The 22,873-nt window shown below is 41.4% G+C and overlaps 2 protein-coding genes across 2 annotated transcripts in view; one reads left to right on the top strand and one right to left on the bottom strand.

Moving 5' to 3' along the window:
- The window catches only part of LOC119401886 (copper-transporting ATPase 2), a gene marked incomplete in the record, with an annotated part of 81,706 nt that extends 67,418 nt beyond the window's left edge, over positions 1–14,288 (bottom strand). Inside the window, 5 exon segments of the mRNA XM_037668896.2 lie at positions 6,846–7,009; positions 10,424–10,606; positions 12,553–13,441; positions 13,888–14,016; positions 14,094–14,288. Coding sequence (XP_037524824.1) covers positions 6,846–7,009; positions 10,424–10,606; positions 12,553–13,441; positions 13,888–14,001 — 1,350 coding nt within the window.
- Positions 14,289–14,417: 129 nt separating this feature from the next.
- Positions 14,418–22,873, top strand: part of LOC119401853 (ATP-dependent RNA helicase DDX55) — a 38,677-nt gene continuing 30,221 nt past the window's right edge. The window contains exons 1-2 of the mRNA XM_037668850.2: positions 14,418–14,680; positions 21,351–21,488. Of these exons, the coding sequence (XP_037524778.1) occupies positions 14,579–14,680; positions 21,351–21,488 (240 nt within the window). The 5' untranslated portion in view covers positions 14,418–14,578. The remainder of the gene's footprint in view (positions 14,681–21,350; positions 21,489–22,873) is intronic.

Genomic DNA, 22,873 nt, shown 5'->3' with positions numbered 1-22,873 from the left:
GATTAGGTAGAAGTTAAAGCGTATTAATTAAGCAAAATTAAGAAAAAGAAAACACTTTGGTTAGCTTAAATTTTCATAAATGGTGAACACTGCTTGACATGATGCCTCTGTTCTCTAACATAGACCAGACACTGAGGAGCAATGATAATCCATAATTCTTAATTATGAAGCGGCCCCACGAAGTACGACAAAATCGCAGAGGAACACCGTGATTTAGCTCCATAATAAAGTGCCATCTGTCAACAAAGTTCTGTTTGTTGCCAAAGACAAATCATTTGGCATCCTCTGAAATGGGACAAGAATTAGTTTTTAATACAGCTAAACCTCATGCCCTTATTTATTGATATACAACAGCTGCCTCAGCATTGCTGCACCGAACATGAGGAGGAAGACGTGGTTTCGATTGCTAGGCGATCACCATCTTCATCACCTTTGGTCTAACGAAAATAAACAGTGCAAATAGACTTATATCTGAGGTACGCGTAATAATGTTTACAGAAGACCACTATTCTGAAACCATGGTGCTGGTGCCCAATTCAAGAGTGCTACCCTTGTCCTCTCTATCAATCATGCTTGAAAATCAGTAGGAGCTGCTGAAAGAAGGATCATGGTGTCTCGATGCGTGCCATGGCACCTCAATTATGTTGATACTAAACAAGTCACTCCCAGACCCAGAATCCCTTGGAACAGCAAAGTTGCTGAGTGCTGGATTAATTATTAATTTTTGAGGTTTCACGTCCCAAAACCACAATATGATAATGAGGGATGCCATAGTGGAGGGCTCTGGAAATTTCGACCACCTGGGGTTCTTTAATGTGCACTTAAATCTAGGTACACGGGCCTCTCGCATTTTGCCTCCATCGAAATGCAGCCGCCGTGGCCGGGATTCGATCCCGCAACCTTCAGGCCAGCAGTCAAGCACCTAAACACTAGACCCCTGCAGTGGGTGCTGAGTGCTGAAACACGGGAGGCATCAAACCCAACCATTAAACTTCAAAATGAAAACTAATGCCAACAAAATAGCCCTTTCAAAACAAACACTTGAAACACTCAAGAACAAACCTTATTTCTGATACTTCCTCACTAACTACAGATTCAAGATGGGAAGCTTCTTTCTCATATAGCTACTTACAAAGCTACTGACATACATATTCAACATTTATTCTGGATACCTGAATATCATTTTGTTTGCTCATTTTGTTGGCCCTTTTTTAAGAACCATTGTGCCTCACTAATTTGCCCTTTGAAAGAGCTTCACACCCACTGCAAGATCACAATATCCTTTGTGGTACATGAGGAAGGTTCATGCACTACCACTTCTGCATGAAATGTATACAGACTGCATCCGTATTTACTTCAACAGTTGGGTTCCTCATACAAGTTCTATGGCTGCAGCCACCTTTCCAGCCCATCTATCTGGACATAGTCAAATTGCAAGTACTGTATATGACTGCATCACATATGACAGCCTTCCATGCCAGTGTTTGCTGGGTAGAGCAGGAATCACTGTGTAAACAAACAGTGTTCTGTTATTCGAAATCAGTCTCTAAAAGCTTGTAATAATTACTATGACATAGAAATTAAGAGCAGCTGATTTCAAGCATTGTAGAAAGCTCTCACTGTGAAGTTGAAAAAAAAAAAGACGTTTTCCAGCAGCTGTCTTGTCACTGTAGTATTTTTAGCGACCATTTTACTGATGAAGTTGCTAAATGCGCCCATAACAATATGTAATTCATGGCTACTCTATCATCAACAGCAGGTAGAGCTGAAGAGCTTCACCAAATTCTTCAAGACGTTATGCAGGTTCTTCAAAACTGGCATGATGATTTATTTATACTTATTATCAATGTAACTGCAGTTACACTCAGTCATCTAATGGTGCAACATTACCCTGCTGTGGCACCTATACCTAGGACTGCCTTCATAAATTCATACCTCCTCCTCATTAGTATGGCTGCCTACCCCATATGTGGTAACTGCAACTATGAAGAGGTCATCAAGCATGTCTTCTGCCACGGTGCCTGCTTCAATGTCTAACATCAGTCTCTTCGAAGCACGCTCAACTGAACAATCAAATCCTTACAGAAGCAATGACCGTGGGTGCATGGCCTCATCCATCACATGCACTGACAGCTACAAATGCACATTCTTGAATGACTTTTTTGAAATCAATAGACTTGAGAAAACGTTTATGGATTGCCTCTGTCTACTACTGTACAAACGAACTTTCTCTATCTTTCTTTCAATTGCTCAATACCTTTCCTTCATGCAGAACAGTCAACCAGGTGTCCATCGGTTTAATCTCCCTGCTATTATCCTACCTATCAAACCACAGGAATAGCCCAGCTCAAGCTCGTCTACCAGTGCTGCACAACAATTAAGGAAGCACTGATAAAACTTGATAAAACAAAACCAGATTTCCCGAAGGTCCCCATCTAAAGAAGAAATTGTTATTCTTTCTTGAAATAAATAAATAAATTCCCTGGCAGGTACCCATAGGGTTCAATTTTGTCATCAACCTGAATTAACGAAGCTAACTTTGCCATCAAACCTGATTCAACAAAACTTTTCCTCAAATAAATGAGTGAAAAAGCGATTTGAGTAAGCTTGAGCAATAAATGAGTAAAAAAAAAGCAGCACAGAGTCTTTGGGGAAGACCTCGAAGCTCCTTTGCCCACTCCAAGCCAGGTGATGGATGCAGTCCCTCTCTTGAGACCGTTTGCTAGGGCCCATGAGGGGCCCATGAGAAAATAGAGGAAGCACTGAGGCTTCTGGGGCTATGAAAAGTGTACACGACCACTGCTAGTTAAGTGCACGCAGGCAAAGATAACGAGTGTTTTCACTGCAAATTAAATTGGCAGTTCTCCACAGAGCTCCTTTTGTTTTTTGTTTCTATCTTTCAGTTTAACGCACAAGCAATTCGGGCCACCCTCATGGACTTCTCACACACACAGACTCTGACACCGTATCGCTGTGGTGCCGGAGTATCCCACACCAACCTGCTTGAAACAGGTTCACTCATTTATGGGTATGGCTTCGTATTTGCAAAGGTTTATTCCTCACTTCGCTTCGATTGCAGCTCCCTTGAGCGGTCTTCTTAAAAAGGACGCACGGTTTGAATGGGGCGCATTGCAAGATAACGCTTTTCGAATGATAAAACAAGAGCTCCCTTGCTGCCTAATATTAAGTCACTTCAATGATTACTGGACCGCCGAAGTGCACACCAAAGCCAGCCAAGTTGGTCTAGGGGCAGTGCTAGTGCAGCGTGATCCAAATGGTATAGAGCATGTTGTTGCTTATGCCAGCCGAAAACTTTCAGACACCGAGCGCCACTATCACTCCGATGAGCTGGAATGTCTTGCACTGGTATAGAGCGTCGATGATACATCTGGACATTATCTTTTCGGGCGCAAATTCCCGGTGGTGACTGATAATTCTGCAATAGCATGGATGTTTTCCAAGCAGCAACTAAAGCACGAATTTGCCCGGTGGATAATCACACTGCAAGAATATGATTTCAACGTGCGCCATTGCGTTGAGGGGCTACATAAAATCGCTGATGCCCTCTCATGGAACCCCCTTGACTGTGTGCCACAAACGAGGCAAAACCAAATTTTATTTGCCCAGCTGGGCATCTCCAAAGCCCAACTGGAGGACAAAGACTCCGCCTCAATAATTGCATCTATCGCTGACAAATGAAACAACTCGATGTTTGTGATGCGCAATCTTCCTTTGTACTGGCATCACTTGCAAGAGGACCGATCTGAAGAATGTTACCTGCTGGTCGTCCCTAAATCTTACTGGTCAGAAATATTACGAGCCATTTATAGCTCCCCAGAAGGCGGACACACCGGCCAACGAGCCACGCTCCGCAAATTACAAGAACGTTTATGGTGGCCGAAGATTCAAAGTAGTGTCCGTTTGTACGTCGCCAGTTGTGAAATCTGTCAGCAGTTTAAGCGACTGCTGGGGTGCCAGCCTGGATTACTAACACCTATCCGGATACCTGAAACTATTTTGCACACGGTTGGCATTGATTACATAGGACCTCTGCCCACCACCACTGTGGGAAACTGCTATATCATTGTAGCAGTAGACTACCAGTCGAAATATGTGAAAGTGGAAGCCATACTATTAGTACTTGAAATCACTTACCTAATCGATTTCCTGAAGCACCAATCTGAATGGAGGCATGGCTAGCCAAAGAAGTTAATATCGGGTCGGGCTACAACATTTCGCAGTCGGGAACTAAAAAAGTACCTTTGCACGGCAGGTGTGCAGCATCACTACACATCCACGTTTCATCCACAGGGAAACGGCCTTACGAAGCGAACCAACAAGAACATCCAGGCACGACTCGCTCCATATACGAGAGTACAGAAAAAGGGAGAGAACGAATGGGACGGGCATCTTCCGCCAGCCGCTTTTGCGGTTAACGCAACACGGCACTGTAGACGTCTACCGGGTAAACGCTTTATGAAATTGTCTATAGAAAACCGCCACAGCTGAAAGCGGTCCTCAGTCTAGATGCTCCCATTATAGTCACACGCTCCGATGATCGCAAATCAACCTGTCAGAAGATCAGAACTGTGGCAATCAAGAAAGCTACCCAAGCACAAGAAAATCAAAAGCGCTACTATGACAGCCGCTGTAGACCTGCTCCTGTTTACGACATTGGTGACGAGGTGTGGGTGCAAAAAGGTGGCAGTGGGCTGGGCAAGAAGCTACTCACTAAGGTCAATGGGCCATTCGCAATTACTGAGCGCGTAGGAGAAAATACCTGGCGTGTGAGCACCTCAGATACGAACTTCACTCTCGATAAGCGAAAAAGAAATAACTTTGCCGTGCATGTGTCGTGCCTGAAGAAAACAGTCAAACAGCTACAGCTGAAATGAACTGTCATTCTTTTCTTTCTTTGTCAGGTCCGCAGTGTGGCCAAATGTAGTGAAGAGTGGCACGGCAGTTGCGGGGCATGGGCAGGACAGCGAAGAAGAAGAGGCAGAATAGAACAGCTTGCCCGACAAACGGGTGTTGTGTCTGTCTCGCTCACTACAATATATTAGGTGTTCAAAGTTAAGCTTTATGGTTTTGTTAAAATTAAGCACTGAGAAGAACATGAAAACCACATTTTCAGATAAGTTATGCATCCAGGGGGACACAAAGTGAGGCAATAATTATCGCTGTCCGCCTCCCAATTAACTAAGATTGAATAATTAACTTTTTAATCAGTGCAGCAAGCGGGCGTGTTGATATTGAAAAGTTGGAGGCAGGTGCATTTCTACACAGTTCCACTTGGAAGAATTGTTCTAGCATGTCTGTGCCCTGAGATATCCCGTAATTTTAACTGCGGTTTGCATGATTACGCATGCAAGACAGTGAGCACTGGCGCAAAGCTCCTCCCCAATGTGACAAGCAGTCATTGCTTGCTATCACCAGCCGGTAGTAAAAGGGTAACCGCTATCATCTTTGCTTATGCCTTCGACCCGTTGTCAGATTAAACGCCGCACGCAACTGCCACGGCAGATCAGGGGTGCCCATGATCTGTTCAGAGCATTAATTTGGCAAGCTTCAAGTCATTGCTTGCCCCTAAAAATATTCTCAGAAACAGAGAACCTTTACATGGAAATCAAGGAAGACACTCTTGCAATTGGTCTGTGAATGTTGGAACTTCTATGATTACCTTGTTGAAAAGCTGTTCAAGATAAAGGTGGACTTTAAAACAATGGTTCCCATATTCACTTCATAGGGCCTTGATTACTTAACTCCAATTTTGCAGAAGTTAAAGATGAGACCTGACACTCCTAGCTTTCAGGTTGGCATCTTTGAAGAATGGGCATAGCATGCGGAGAAAATTTTTTCTTTACATTAGCTTACGTGGTGCACAATCTCACATACCAGCAACAATTTCCTCTAAATAACAGCCAGCAGTTTCGAAAGCTATGCTTTTGGGTACAGCAAGCACCAGATCCAACAGCAGGAGCCAGAAACATGTAATGGCCAGTGGCCACCGTGAATAAGGCATCATCTCCTGACAACAATGCGGGCAAAGTGGATGGTCAACACGTTTCACTGCCCATGTACACCCATTTCTCTAGTTTCATTAATGTGTAGTGTTTCACTCACTTTGCTCAAATTTCGCAAAATTTCCTCAAACTGCAAGCAAGAAGAAATGCCATGTCTACATTAGATTGTTGGCTCACTTTCTAGCCCTGGTTTTGTGTTCTAGGCAAGAAAACATTGTGCCTCCTTTCGGACAGTAATGGTGTAAGTGATGTCATTCTTCCCACTCTGGTGTGAGCCAGAAGTGTGCAGACCCTTTGAACGTGATTCACCCTTAAATTAAGCACTTTTTTGACAAAAAGCAGCAGTGGTATTTTGACAAGGCACGTCACTTCTCTTTAATGTCCCTTTAACACCAACCCCTGCATCTACTGCACATTAGTAGAAAAAAAAAACACTAGCACAAAAGAAATGAAAACGAGACAAGAACACAGGACTAGAGCTATCTCACATTTCCTCTGAGTAAGAGCCAGCAATATCAAGGATGAGACAACTGCACCTTAATTTTACCTCAGCTGCTGCTTACAAATTTTTGTATCTTTACAATATCACACAGACAATGACCTTTTTTCTTCAGTGATCACTCTTCTTAATAGGCACATTCTCACACTTAAAAGTAATCAGCTATTAGCACTTAGTTTCTGCCAGCGTTAATCGGAGATTTTACATTTAAGCAGGTTCAGCCATCATACTATGCCAACTTCGGCACAGTGCACACAATTGAACACATACATGCACATAAGCATATGCAAACATGAACACCCAGATGCAATCTGCACACTCACTGAAAGATCAATTTCTCCTGGCTGAAGTTCTGCTGTTTCTATGATTGATGAATCATAACCAAGATCAGTCGTCACTTGTGAAAGCTGCATAGGTGAAACTTTTTCCGGATCATACTTCACTTCTGCTCTTTCTGACAGAAGACTGACAAGTGCTTGGGCAACACCTGAGATACAGAAGCAGAGAAAAAAAAAGCAGAACATAGGCAAATAAACATGTTCATGTTCAGATAGGTAGACCTTACTTCTGAATGAAGTAAGGTAGAGAGGTGGGTGAGTTGGAATTGATGCACATCGTAAAAAATCAGCGCAAACAAGACGGAGCACAAGAATAAAGGCAAAAAATGAATGAAGAGGCAAAAAATTTAGTCCTGAATGAATAATGAAAAGTAAGATTAAATGAACAAATTTTACATGTCACTTCAACTGAGTCCCTTTTCCCAATCATAAACTATACACAAAGTGTTGCGAAGCGAACAGGGTAACTATGAAAAACCAATACCTTTTGATAACATTAGAGCTACCTGGGTCAGTGCTCGTTACCAGTATGATCCTCTAGCAGAAGCATCAAAATCAAGCCAAACAATTTACTGTGCTTGCATTGGAGCACGCCATCCCTTTCAAAAGTGAACCATAATTGCCACTTTATTCTCCGACATATCATGTCACCAATTAAACTTGTGATAACATTAAAATAACAAGTGGAGTATAAAGTCCTAAAGCAACAACTGGGCAACTGGGCTACAAGTGGACAACAATGCACATGGAGCCTCCAATGTCGTTTCTCATAAACGTAACTTAGTTGCAAAAATAGCACACACTACTAACGATAATATAAAACCATTAAAAAATATTTCCCACAAATACAAAAACATTTTTAGTGAAGTCACAAAATTTTTCTCCTGCACATTGCATTAAAAGAAAATGTGCCCTAAGTCAAGACTTTGAAATCATGGTATTTGGTATTAACAAAGCTAAAGCTATAAAGCATGAAGTACTGATAATGCATCCCTTGTCATCAAAATTCTTTGTTTGGCTCTCTCCTCATAACTGCTGCCTTCAATGACCATAACATACTTTTGTGCTTGATGGCACTGGTCATCACTTCAGAGTACATCATGGTATCATCAACCAAGATGTATTCATCAGCTATCACACCCATTACTGTGCTACAATAAGCAACATGAGTAGGGTTATTCCAGCTGGGAGCTGTGCAGAAGAGCTTGGCACACTTGACAAGCACATCACTTGCACTGTCACTAGCACTAGTGCTGACCACAGCTCACTGGTGACTGTAGAGGCAGGTAGTTCCAGTCTGTGGCATCTGTTGTGATGCAACGGATAAGCTGTTCAGGATACCTAAATTCCTTCATTTTATGTAAAAATTTACAGTAGCTGTCTTTATTGCACGGGTGTTTGCAATACATATGAACAACAGGAATTTAGCTGCGATACACTCAATTCATTACACACATAATTTCATTATATAGGTATTTGTAATTAATAATAATTGTTGGGGCTTAACGTCCCAAAACCACGATGTGATTATGAGAGATTCCGTAGTGCAGGGCTCTGGAAATTTCAACCACCTGGGGTTGTTTAATGTGCGCCTAAATTTAAGTACACAGGCCACAAGCATTTTCACCTCCACCGAAAATGTGGCTGCCGCAGCCGGGATTCGATCCCGCGACCTTCGGTTCCGCAGTCGAGCACCATAACCATTAGACAACCAGGTGGGTGGGTTAAAAGTATTTGTCGTAGAATCGTTTTACTGGCACATGATATATCTAATGCAGCTGTAGTGGCTGGGAAGAAAGCACAAAACATTGCCTCACCTGCAAAAATTTCAAAGGCACTGATCTCCTATTTATGTGAAAAGACTACATATAACGGAATATATCAGTTAGGAAAACTTTGAAGAAAAGCAATAATAAATATCAATACCTTAGTTCCTAATCTGCGTAATTTGCCTGACACAATTATTTTCAAATTAAGCTGCTTGCTGATGAAGTAATTGCTCTTTCTTCTGAACCAAATTTGCCTCAAGCCAATACAATGTTAACATATGGTACAATAAGTGGCATACATTATTACTAAGAATGTAAGATAATGAGAACATCAAGTCAACCTTTTCATGATAATATATACGGATACACAGTTAATTATCCCAAGTCAGAACAAGTAATCTCATACAATCACCTCAGCATTCATATCACAGCTAACCTCTCCTGGGAGAAACACAATACCAAACCACTTGTTTGGTTATTTGCGCAGAAATTTTTACATGGCTCCAACATCACTAAATCTACTTCTCTACAAAACCCACATTCACATGAAATTTGGATAACCTAGTTCAATTCAGGATACAGGTCTTTATTTATTAAACACCATCACCGAGTCTGTACAAAGTTGAAGCTGCTCTTTCATTATTTTCGCACATAAGTGGCCCATTTTATGAAATTAGCTCTCAACGTTCCTCTTTAAGCTGAAAATTGTCTTGCCTTATTTTATTTAACCCTTTCAGATGCCACCCATGAAGAACTGTCTGTAAATGCGCCAAATCTATGCGACATTGCTTCAAGGCACTTGATGTTCTATTGCAACAAAAATAATGTCATAACACGTTAATTTATGCGCGTTATAGTAATCATTCCTAATTGGTTGGTAATTAAATATCTATTTATTCTGAAGCTATTCATGCCTTATTTTTGCATAAACAGAATCAAATCTCAGGCTAGAAATATAGTGCGAATTTGTTTTTTGTTATGTCAATTTTGTGCAAAGAAGAATTATACTTTATACATGGCTCGTGGGAAGTGGCATGTCGAACGACTCGTCGACCATGGTAGTACCTTCAGAAAAGTAATCGTATGCAACAGCACACTGCAAAATGAAGTGAGGACAAATTTATTATGCAGGAGGTTCAATTCATCCAAACCTCAATGTATCTGGCTGTTCCGTAGCCCTTAGTCGATTCAAAGAGCAAATACAAGTGGTGTACACAATTGTGTACATAGCGTCTCAAAGGGTTAACAAAATATTTCACAATAAACAAGTCAAATACCAACAGCTTTCTGATACACTCTACCTGTCACCTTCAATTGATCATCCATAAAAAGTGGACACTTCCTTTTCAAGCACAAAGTGGTTTCATGAACTCATTTATTCCCAGAATCGACTGGAACTAGTTGCCTATCTCCAAAGCAACAATCAATAATACCAGTGCATTTAAATCAACTACTGACAACTTGTTCATTCCTGTTTAATGACATTCACTTGTTTTACATCGTCTCTTTGTTATTACTTTCTATATTGTATCATTACCTGCTGTTTTCACGCTACCACTTGCTTCTGCAATGCTCTCTCGCCTTGTAGGTATTGAAAAGAAAGACTTTAGTATTGGTGCTCAATTTACACTGCACACTATAAGAAGTAACCAGTGCAAAGTTTACATTAATTATGGGCGAAAAAAGTATGCCGAAAGGGGTTCATCAGACACTGCATGTTTTGAAACCACTGCACTAAATCGTGTGTTATATTCAAGAACACAAAATAAAGCCCAAGTCACATACTAAACATACCATTCAGCTTTAGAAGGTTCTTCTCAACAGCTGATACACAGGAAGCACACGTCATGCCTCTAACGTAAAGATGGCATTTCTGCAAAGGCACATCTTTATTACGCACTGAATCTGATGAGATTTTTGGTGTTGGTGCTAATTGCAATTTATTTGCCACTGGTGAAAACACTGCTTCCCTTGAACCTAAAGAAAAATAAAATAAGAGAAAAAATACTTTTAAGAAAAACAGTCAAGCAAACTTGCAAAATATTCTGGAAGTGATACACTCATAAACAAATATCAGAGAGATACAACACGATGCCATTCCACTCCACCCTCTGGTGTGCAGTGTGAAGCAACAGTTTGTATCAGTGTTCAGTTTTAAGAAACCTTTAGCTTCTTCAGCCTTCTTACAGCCAATGAGCAACTGGCTGTGAGATGCGAGACAACACATTAGCAAAAAAAGAAAAACAGTAGAGAAGCTGGAAGAGCCATTTATATATTCTTCTTCAGCACCGAAACAGCTAGCGGAGTGAACTGTGCAATAAAACAGACAATGCACGAGTTATCCATTGTTGTCTCGGGTGTATAGATATGAAGGGCATTGCCTCTCCCCAAGTTTGTTGCTGATTTGCCTGTCACGGTCTGATATTATGGAAAACTCACAAGCAATTATCAGGGAGCAGCATTATGTGCAGGGGTGAAGTTGAAGGACAACCCTGGCAATTTCTTCACCATGTCATAGAGAATTGCATTAGATTTCTGTGTGTGTGTTTCTAACAATGCTTAGATCGGTCAGTCAATATCAAAATAGAGACTTATACTGTAAGTTAGCAAAAGCCCACATCAAAAGTGAACATGGACCTGTCAGCCAAATGAGGTGCCTCTCGCGCTGCAGTGGTAACATGAGAGAAGCCATGCTTTCAGAACATCATTGCTAAAAACAAAATTTTGGGACAATCTGTTTAACTACAGCAAATGCTACTAAATGTTTTTTTGTGCGGTACGACTCTTAGGAAATATATTATTCAGCAGCAAAAAAAATTGCAACTATATGTGCCAATTTACTGGTTTTCTAAAAAAGCCACACCACTCTCAATTTTACCATTTCCCGATATGCTCAGAACAATGTACGATGTGGATTTTCTACAAATTTATGCCTACATACTTTTAAAATCAAGATTTCATTTGGTGAACTATTACAAACTATTCGCATTTGGATCCATATGAAATGCAGCAGGGTTGAAAGGCGGGCTAGTTGGTATAGGTTTATACTGAAATATTGGCAGCGCAAACTAACGGGACACAGAAGGGGACACAGAAGTGTCGCGTTAGTTTGCGCTGCCAATATTTCAGCATGGATCCATATGAAACACTGGGCAGCTTGCCACTAGCAAGAATCAAGTTGACATGAATGATTTGGCAAAGACTGCAAAAGGAGGGGGGTAAGACAACAAGAGATAAAAAAATGGTTAAGGCCTTTGATGTGCATTTCTACCACTTTCCAGCTCCTAAGCTACACAAAGCATTCATTGGAAATAAAGCACACAATGTGCAATCCAAAAAACGGCAGGAAGTGGAAGACTTGTCTTCTTCAAGGCTGGAACTGATCCTTAGTGCCAGCCTTCAAGAATACAAATCCACTTGTCGAAACGTCGGCTCGAGCACCCACCCCCTGTTTGCGGATTTTTTCGCATTGTGCAATAGCCACATAGATCTGTATTCTTCACAATATGTTATATTGTTACTACATTACAGAAATACTCAAAATCCCACTAAATGTGCTAGGCTCATTGCGCTGCACGGGATATGAGCAATATATGGTGCCACATGAAGTGCTCTTGTTGTATTGCAAAATAATATGCTATGTTTCCCTTGCCATACCACCTTCATAATGGTAATTTACAGACTATGAAGATGTGGCAGATTGCAATGATTGGTAAAGTAGAACCAGCACAGAAAGCTCATAGAAGCACAATGTACAGTAATGAGATAAAAGCATAGCACAGTTATTATGTACTCTTCACCATATACTGTGTCTTGCTTTGTATCAAGTTGCTTTGTATCAGGAGCCTAGAACTAAAGCTATCACTATTGATAAAGATCCTCTGTAAAAAGAAATGCAGCATAAAAAAGAGGTAGGCACTTACCATTGTCTAAGGAGGAAATAGACAAACATGATGCAGTTTTGCTAAACTGTGCTTCAAGAAGTGGTGTGTCCTCTGATGCTATGGAACCTTTCCGAGCCTGCTCCTTGATCTGACAGCCATAACCAGAGTCACTGATAATTTCCACAATCTTTTGGCTTGTCAATAATGACGAGACGTAGACAACGGCAGCAGTACCTTCCTGAAGAGACACCTTGACACCTTCAACTCCTTCAGTCTGAGACAACAATCCTTCTAAGGAGGCCACACAAGACATGCATGTCATGCCTGTGATGCTGAACAATGCCGAAACAAGGTCGGGGGGTCCTTGTTCACAGATGATTGTTGCCGAGTACCCTGCATTGCATACGGCTCGACACAAGTCATACGCTCTCACTTCATAGCTGCAGAATTCAACTAGCACCTTCTGCTCTTCAAGGGACACGAAAACTGACTTTACCCCTGGTTTTGCAAAAAGCACTCGTTCAACTGATGTAACGCATAGGTTGCAAGCAACACCTTCAACAGAAAGAGTGACAGATGAGGGCTGGATACTTTCAGGGAGAGTCACAACAAAACCAAGGTTGTTTACTGTAGACTGAATAGCAAGAGGGTCAGTTTGAGTTGTTTCAAATGTAACATTGGCTCTGCCCTTATCCAAGGAAACATCAACACGGCAAACTCCTTTGATCTGAGCAACATTTGCCGTCACTTTGCCAACGCAGTCGTTGCACATCATGCCACCAATGAGAAGCGTGATGTCTTCAAGGCTTGGACACGAGTTCTTGGTTCGTGCATTGAAGCCACTTTCTATTACTGCCCGGGTGATCTCACGCAGGGTTACCTCACTTGGATCATACTTGACGACGGCTTCATTTTCCTCCAGATCCACCTGCAAACAGCGGTTACACCAGCTCGTAGGGCGGCTCATATGCTTCAGCGGAGGCGACAGGCAAGCGAGGGGAAAGCAGCCCGCTTCGCATTACAAATAGGAATCTGAAACCACTATACCACCTCGGCGCACTATAGTGCGGGCGTGCTCTCACGGGCAAGCTACTTGACGCCCGCCGTGTTCACCTATATGACTGAGCGTTATAGTTATGTGAACAGGAGCCGGCTAACGTAATAAAGTAGGCGTATATTTAACTCGATTATATGCGCAATTAAGGTGCGTTGCCACAACTAGCACGTTGTGAAACGAAAATCACAACTTCATAACAACATTAATGTAAAGCTCAAACGGTTCCCACTACTAAACAGTATTCTTGTTTTCTTTTAAAATAAATATGAAGAGATACGTGAATCGTACATACACACACTACTAATGAATTAACTTACGTGAACAGTTTCAACACCGCTTAGATTCACCAGCTTCTTGTTGATTATTTCAACGCAAACTGGACATGTCATTCCTTCCAGCAAAATAACATCAGTTCTCATGTTCGGGGCCATGGTTCTCTTAGTTCACTGAAATAGAGAAATGCAATGCAGCAAGTTTACGAAAACTCGCGCGACGATCCTCTGTGTCATTCCGAACTTCATACCTGCAACCGGGAAAGACGAAAGGAACTGTAAACGTATATCTTCGCAGTACCGCATACGCAGGCACGAATGAGTTCCGACGGCTCGCACAGAAATACTCAAAACTGAGGAGAAAGTGCTCCAATCATTACTCCACTGTGCGGAAGAGTCACAGACCGAAAAAACTGGCGAAACCAAAACAGCCGTAGCGTCCGCGCGGTAGCCTGCTAGACTTGACTTTACTACGACTTGGTACTCACCATTCAGTCAGTACAGAAGTCAACTGAAGCCAGTGTGATACATCCAAAAAATCCAAAACCGCACGTGTATACCTGTATTACACTGTACCTGTATACTGCATGCATGCTGCATGCTGTGTCATAGCCTATGGCTGTGTGTTTGACTTGCCTGCGTTCGCTGTTGACACTCTTGTGCGCTGTAAGCGCTTTGCAGTGCGGGCTCAGACATCGAGTTGACAGTTTTAAAGGTTATAGTACCATTTATTGTCATGTCTGAAAGCGTCGATTCGTCGTGGACGTCACTGAAAGTACACGATGAGGTCCGAAAGGCAATTCAAGAACTTCACTTCGAAAAAATGACGCCTGTTCAGGTGTGTAACTTTTGAATTTGAGACATGATGTATTACGTTATCCCACCGAAATTTTGAAGCTAGATGTTTGCTCTTACGGAGTGCTAAAAAGAAGCTTTTGTGCGTTATGTCGAGTGTGATCGGTGTCCTGGCAAGTGAAGCTACAGGATACGCGCATCTTATGTGTGAACTGCCTCCCTGCGCGTTGGCCAGTGTGTCAGCTTATATGTCTTGTTTATTCGTGCTTCGATGGCCCTAGAGGAACATTACATGAGTCTGCATGTCTATGTCGCATCTCATACCTCTTCATATGTTTTCCCAGGAACAGAAGTACGATTGCGGTCCTCGATAATGCCCTGGGAAACATTGTAGCACGCTTTACTAAGTGCAAATGTAAATCCATGTCCGCTGACCAGTTCTAAGATAAATTATGAGAAAACATAATGAAATTTGGATGCATACATTATGTATTGCTTCAGCTGACTATTCATCAGCTGGAGAAAGAAGAAGGTGCATATTCTGAGCGGCAATTGGAGAAGTATAGAGTGTTCGTATCGGGGCCCCCAAGCCGTAGGGCCCTAAGCTCTTGCTTCTTAGTGGCACGAGCATCCGCAGCAGCGAGCGACTTCCAGTTTTTGCGAAATTCAATAAACTATTTCTAAATTAAAAATAAATCATTAAAATAGAAACTGTACGACATCTATGGTTCTGGTTCAAGTGAAGAGCTATAGTGGATACATGTGATATCAGAGCATAAGTTTACTTAAGATAAGGACCAATTGCTGGTCAGGATAAGGGAAATTAAGTGAATGAGTTCATTGATAGAATAGATGGCTTTCTTGTGATCAGCTTAGGGTACCAAGCAGCTGGGGTCGTTGCGGCACCTAACGAAGCAGGTCTCGACCAAGCACATGGCCTCTGCGATCTACTTCGGCAGCATGGCGAAACACAGAGTTAACCCACGGAATACACCAGGGCACACCAATGCCGAGGTGCAAGGGCCACTACAAGACACCGTCAAGGATTACACTCGCCTCCAGTTTTTTCTTCTCTCTCCTTGCATTGTTTCACAAATAGGGTGCCCAAAGCTTACTGCCTCCCTTTTTTTTTTCTCTCTCCCTTTGTGTTGCTTCACAAATAGGGTGCCCAAAGCTTTGCATACGCAGCCGCTCACCTTGGGTTGTTGCCATTGCGCATGCCTCGAATGCAAGCGTAGCGATGTGGGCTTGTTGGTGCATAATGGAAAGGCAGTTTCTTAGCGCTGGTGTGGACGAGGACAAATAGGAAGAGACCATGTGTCTAGTGTCCCTTCCTATTTGTCCTCGTCCACACCAGCGCTAAGAAACTGCCTGGAATGCAAGGCCAGGGTTCCCAATTCTAAAACTTTCTAATGTCACGTGGTGTGCCTTATGGCTGCTTTTTCATTGTGTCTCTTTTCTTCTGCCATGTGTTTCCAACAAACTTGTACGTAACTGATTATATGTAATCGATTACTTGTAATCATTTACATGTTTTGTAATTTATGGATTACTTGTTTTACTCGGTAACTGTTACTGCAATTACATTTTTTTTTTCTGTGATTGATTACATATAACCTGTTACTTTATTCGAAAGACAAGCAATAACTGGAGATGCAGCTTTTTATATTTGGTGTGAGTTCATGGAAGGTCAATGCATGCAGACTATGTACATGCATCTCCTGATGGCACATAAGCACCCCTGCTTGTTTTATGAGGAACTGCTGTGAGGCACTACATGACTGCAACTACACTATTTTATGAGCGCCTTGTGTAAATGGTTGAGCTTTATTCATACCTTAAAGACATGGGCATGTAGTATAATAGCTAAGATACTCGACTCTGGCACGAGGCCCCTGCTAGCATCATAGATCGGCAAAAAAAAAGTGGAGCTCACTCAACAAATATATTTTGCTCTTTGGGCTAACTTGGACTCACACTCACCAAAATTTTCCTCAGCCGGACTCACTCAGACTCACTAAACTTTTTCTCAACTGGACTCACACTCACCAACATATTACTCAACCAGACTCACTCAGGCTTAGACTCATGGCCCGATCTGAGTCGGTGAGTCAACTCATGAGTGAGTTTGCCGACCTATGGGTAGCATACATTGAAACTGCCAAACTGCAGGATTTTTCAGAGTGTGAGCTGTTTCATTTGAGGCAAGATCATGTGGAAAAACAACGTTTCTGGTGTGAACAGGTAAAGATGTGCTTGGCACATGAAATTTTAAGGAAAGTTAGCTGAATGTATTTTATTACTTTATAGTATTTTATCAATTACTCGTGTGAATCAATAATTAGTAGCTATAATCAATTATATTTTTGATGAAAGTAATTGTAATCGGCTACTATTTTTCCGTAATGTGTACTACTCTGGTTTCACATTAACAGCAGATAGTGTGCATTTCATCTGCTCATTCTAGTTCCACTGTATTTGTCTCTGTGTGTGTTTACCGTTTTCCTTTCCACTGGTACAATAATGTAGATATGAAAGGTGGAAACCGTTTTCCTTTCTACTGGCACAATAATATAAATATGAAAGGTGGAAACCGTTTTCCTTTCCACTGGCATAATAATATAGATATGAAAGGTGGAAACCGTTTTCCTTTCAACTGGCACAACTTTCAACTGGCGTGTACGCGATATCCGACGAAAACTATGGAACAGTGCGAAAGCTAACCGACAAAATAATGAGAAAGTTTCCCTTGTTTTTGATAATATATATATAAATAATCGCGCATATGTTTGGAGCAATGAGAAGGATGACAAGGTATGCTTAATAAAAAAATTGTAGAAGCAGACACAGCTACTACATGTTCAGCAACGGCGGCGAACGTACCTAGTCATCAAACAAAAAAGGGAGCTGTTACTCGTCGTGCTGCAAAATCGGCGAACTAGCACTCCTCACGGTGAACGCACGCAGCGTCATCAATAAGCCTGAATTGATTGAAAATCTGATCATTGATCATGAGCCTCACTTAGCAGCAATTACAGAAACCTGGCTTACACCTGACGTTTTCGATCACGAGTTTGCCCCACCTAACTATTCTGTGATCCGAAAAGACCGCCCCACACGTGGTGGTGGAGTGGCGTTATTAATAAAAAAGGGACTTTCATTTGTGGCTCTTCCAGATGTACAAAGCGCAGAGGCCATTTTTTGCAAACTGCTTTGTGACGGCGCGAGTATATTCATAGGTTGTGTTTATCTGAGCCCAAACTCTGGTGATGCTTCTATCAGTGCCATTCATGATTACATGCAACGTCACACCTTTGGTTCGCGCATTGTTCTCATGGGTGACTTTAATCTGCCAGATATTAACTGGAATAGTATGTGCTACTCATTATCAGCTTCGGATACATTGTTTGATCTTATGCTTACCTTTAATCTCCATCAGGTCGTTTCACGTCCAACCCGCTCGCAGGGAATTTCTCAGAATATACTTGATCTAATATTTTTCAGTAATCACTTCGACATGAACCGTATTAAAACTGATGTAGTCCATGGTATATCTGACCACGACGTACCAGTGTGCTCCGTACCCCTTGACGGCACCATAACCACTCATTCTTCTGTATCTGTAATAACAGACTTCGAAAACGCCGATGACGGTAGCATACAGACGCACCTCGCTCATGAATTCCAGCGTTTTACAGAAGCCGGTTCCCATGCTTCAATAGATGTAGATTCCCTTTGGCTCCACTTCAAATCAGTTGTACTTTACTGTATCGCCCACTACATACCCACAAAAACAAAGCGTCCTCCAAAAAATAATCCATGGATCACACTGGAGGTAATTCAAGCAAAGCGACGGTTGAAAAGATTACGCAGGGCGATAAAAACGAAAGGAGGGGGAGAGTCCAAAATTCAGAAACTATCGGAAGCTATCGCGGAATTCAAACTTAAAGCTAAACGTGCTAAGCAGCACTATTTTGATGTAGTGTTGCCTAATTTTCTTGTTGATAATCCCCAAAAGTTCTGGAATCACTTTCGTACCAATAAAACCGTTACATCACATCTTCTTCCCGAAGAAAAAAAAACTAAGGCCAACGCATATAACAAATTTTTTCAGTCAGTGTTCACCGTGGATGATAATATCATTCCCGAGATTAAAACACAACAATACACGGAAATCGATAAACTGGACATTACGGACGCAGGGATTTTTAACCTTTTGCTTAAACTTGACCCCAAGAACGGTAGTGGCCCCGACGATATACCAAATGCATTCCTCAAAAGATATGCAGAGTGGTGTAGTAGATACCTAGGCCTAATTTTCCGGAAATCACTCAGTACTTCACAGCTACCTCAAGAATGGAAAATAGCCAAGGTAAAACCAATCCACAAAGGAGGAGACGTAGATTCACCTTCAAATTTCAGGCCTATTTCACTAACTAGTACATCATGTAAACTTCTCGAACATATAATCTTAAAGCACATGACAGTATTCCTAGAGCGCATTAATTTTTTTCTCTCCCAACCAAGATGGTTTTCGCAGTGGGTTATCGACAGTGACTCAGCTCACTGAACTAGTACACAACCTCGCTGCTACAATTAATAACCGTGGTCAAACCGACTTGATTCTACTTGACTTATCCAAGGCTTTCGACTGTGTGTGTCATAGAAAATTAATCGCCAAAGTTGAAAATGTTTTTGGTATAGGAGAACTTTCAGCCTGGGTAAAAAGCTTCTTAAGTAACCGCTCGCAATTTGTAGTTTACGAACATACGTTATCTAACACAGTCACAGTTACATCCGGAGTCCCACAAGGGTCTGTCTTCGGACCATTGCTCTTCTTACTCTATATTAACGATATCGCAGCCAACATCAAATGCAATATAAAGCTATTTGCAGACGACTGTGTTATTTACAAAGAAATTAGTGATTACAGTGATCATATCGAGCTGAATGATTCTCTAGCTGATATAGCTAATTGGTGCTCTAGTTGGCAGATGACACTCAACATACAAAAGTCAGCGATCATGACTGTGACCAGGAAAGCAATACCATCCAACTTTATGTACGTAGTTAATAGCACTCCCCTTAATAAGGTTGTTGAACATAAATACCTAGGCGTCACAATAACATCGGATCTCAAGTGGGACAAGCATATCAGTAACATAACCTCAAAGGCACTACGGAAGCTATTTTTTTTAAAAAGAAGCCTAGCACACGCAACAACGGCAACGAAGCTACTAGCCTACACATCATTTGTAAGACCTGTTCTCGAATACGCTAACACAGTCTGGTTTCCGCATACAGTGACTAACCTAAACAAACTTGAATCAATACAAAGAAAAGCTGTGAGGTTCATTCATAACAAATATAAACGCACATACTCGCCAACGCATCTTTTAATGCAATCCGGTTTACGAAAGCTATCCATAAGAGCGAAACACGCTCGCCTAAAATTTTTGTTTCAGTTACTGAAAAATAATTATAGAATAGATATTTCTAAGTACATTTCGCTTTCCCAGACTCGACCTACACGTAATAAGCATGCGCACACATTGACAGATTATGCATGTAAAAATGACACGTTTAAGTATTCTTTTTTTCCGCTCGCAATATCAGAATGGAATCAACTTGACGCTACTATCACCAACATCGAATCACTATCGGAATTTATGGCGCAAATAGAAAAAAATGTGTTCGCGTAAGAGCACCTATGTAACCAACATCACCTACATAGATTTCCTCATGCCATCTAAAAAACTTTCCATTTACGACAGCTTGTTCATTCGCTGGGCTCAATGCTACACGTTTAATCTTAGTTACCCTAGTTTTATTACCAGCCCCTAGCGACACCTGTACTATTGGCATTCTCTTTGGCCACTTCATGCGAAGCCTCATTTTCCTCCTTTTTCCATCTTTTTTTATCATTTCCCTTGAACCTAGCATGTATTATGCGTTTTGTGTATAAATTCCACTGAATATGCCGTTTCTTTAACCAGCATTTGTTTGCCATACTGTATACTGTACATATCGTGTTTCTTGTTTTTGTTTTTCTCTGTAACCCACATATGCTGTAATTACGCTACAAATGTTAGTGTTTGTTTATCTGACTTGTTTTGCTTTGATTTTTGTTCCCCTCTTTCTCGCTATTTTTTTTATTGATTGTACTGAAAATCATTGTACTGCCCAACTGCCACGCTCTCGAATGAGAGTAGCAGTATTGTAAATAAATAAATAAAATAATATAGATATGAAAGGTGGAAACTTGGGTATGTTGGTAGGACATCATAAATGTAAGAACAGCACAACAAACAAGAATTGGCAAAGAAGACTAGTTTGTGTGTTCTTTGCTGGTCCTTGTTTGTTGCACTGTTTTTGCATTTAATAATGTAGAATTTCACCATTTAGCCCAGTTTCATGCAGTTGTCATTAAATGTGTCAATATAGCGGGTGGCCACACTTTACAAGTTCTCTAAGCAATACCCCGTATTGAGGTGGTGGTGCATTCGCACTGTAGTCTTTTCTTAAAACGGGAACTTGGGATTTGTTTAGTTTCGTGCAAGGGGGGGGGGGGGACAGGAACAGCCTGTTGTCAAGTTACCTTAGCTGTTGTACATGCAGTACTTTTGTGAGACTTGATACTAAATAATTATTTTTTCTATCACTGAAGTGTGACTAGAGGGTCATTCTAGTTGTTGATTTTTCTATTTATGCAGGTGACAACAATACCTCTGTTTTTGTCAAATAAGGATGTTGCTGTGGAAGCCGTAACAGGCAGCGGAAAAACGCTAGCTTTTCTAATACCTCTACTGGAAATTTTGCTTAAGAGAGATGAACCACTCACAAAATATGCGGTAAGTTCAGGATGTAGTATGTCACTTTACAGTCATCAGCATACTTGTCCAGAGCGTCCGATCGCATGGGTGCTATCTACTGATAACGTCTAATACGAGATAGTGTGCATTTGGGCATATGCAGCCACACTAACAGCACTACATTAATCGTTTTCTTGCTTTACCAGCTGCCAAGGTTTCAACAGATGCAATCACCTGTATATGGCGCTGAAGGCGCAACATGATCAGGGAGCAAAAGCAAGGATAATACGTAGCAAAACTTTAAAGGGAGCATGCTCTGGGACATGTTATCTGTGATATTTTGCTCTGTGGTACCAAACCATACAAACGCAGCTGTTAAAACCTTGGTAAGTGATGAGATGAAATGGATTAGGGTGATACCCTCCGTGTGGTGGCTCAGATGCCAGCTATCAGGAGCCAAGTGTTCTTGGTAGAGGGTGCAAGTGAATTGTCTGTTTATTTGTTTCAAGCACTTGCAATGCCCACAGGCTTTACATTGAGGAGTGGAAAAAGAAAAAAGTTGCATATGCAAAAAGTTTATCAGAAAGCATCTCAAACAGCAGACTTGAAGTTGATCGAATCTGGGATGAGAGCAATGGAAGTAGGAAGGTGGCTTCATTCGATACTTTCCAAGGGATGAAGGTACTGCTGAACAAGTTTATATGGCAAGCAGTCACTCCTACCTTAAAGCTTTGGTCTGATCTAGGTAATATGCAGGCAGGAGGAGGCAAAATATTTTTTCTCAGAACAGAATTATAAGGATAAATGTTATGAAAAAGACATAGGTGGCAACATTTGTGACACTTTGAAAGGTTGGGCATGTTTAAAGTAGTCTTAATCATCATGACACTGACATTATTTAAATAATTGGAAAGAATGAAACAAGTGCAATGATCTTGGATGCTTTCTTGTCTGTTAATAAAAGTTACACTGGCCTTGGTGTCAAATGGCAGAGGCATACTCCAGCTTTTTACAGCAAACCTGTATATGTCAAGGGTTCCATGTATTTTTCCTGTGCGTCGACAGGAACTTCCAGAAATAAATAAAATGAATGAATAAAAAGAGAGCACTTTTTATTAAGGCTTCGTTGACTTTCGTGGTGGTGAAATAAAAGCCCTCTGCAGGACAAGCTGTAAAGCCGACATGGAAAATTGTACACATCAGGAAAATTCCGGCTTTACAAAAATTTCTTGCCAAACACGCATTTGTGTGGTTGCACGGTCCGTCTTTTCAGGGGCTGCTCAAGAAGGTGACGAATCGTAGAAAGAATAATATGCCATGCCGATGCCACCCAATGCCAATCAAGACAATAAGTTAACTCGTACCCTTGTTGAATATTCTGTGTCACCTCCGCGTCATGTACTAATCAGCTTCGCTGGTCATCT

The sequence above is a fragment of the Rhipicephalus sanguineus genome, chromosome 1, assembly GCF_013339695.2.
Source record: "Rhipicephalus sanguineus isolate Rsan-2018 chromosome 1, BIME_Rsan_1.4, whole genome shotgun sequence".
In the NCBI taxonomy this organism is placed as follows: Eukaryota; Metazoa; Arthropoda; class Arachnida; order Ixodida; family Ixodidae; genus Rhipicephalus; species Rhipicephalus sanguineus.
The sequence above is the reverse complement of the archived record's forward strand: the minus strand, read 5'-3'. Positions and strand labels throughout refer to the sequence as shown.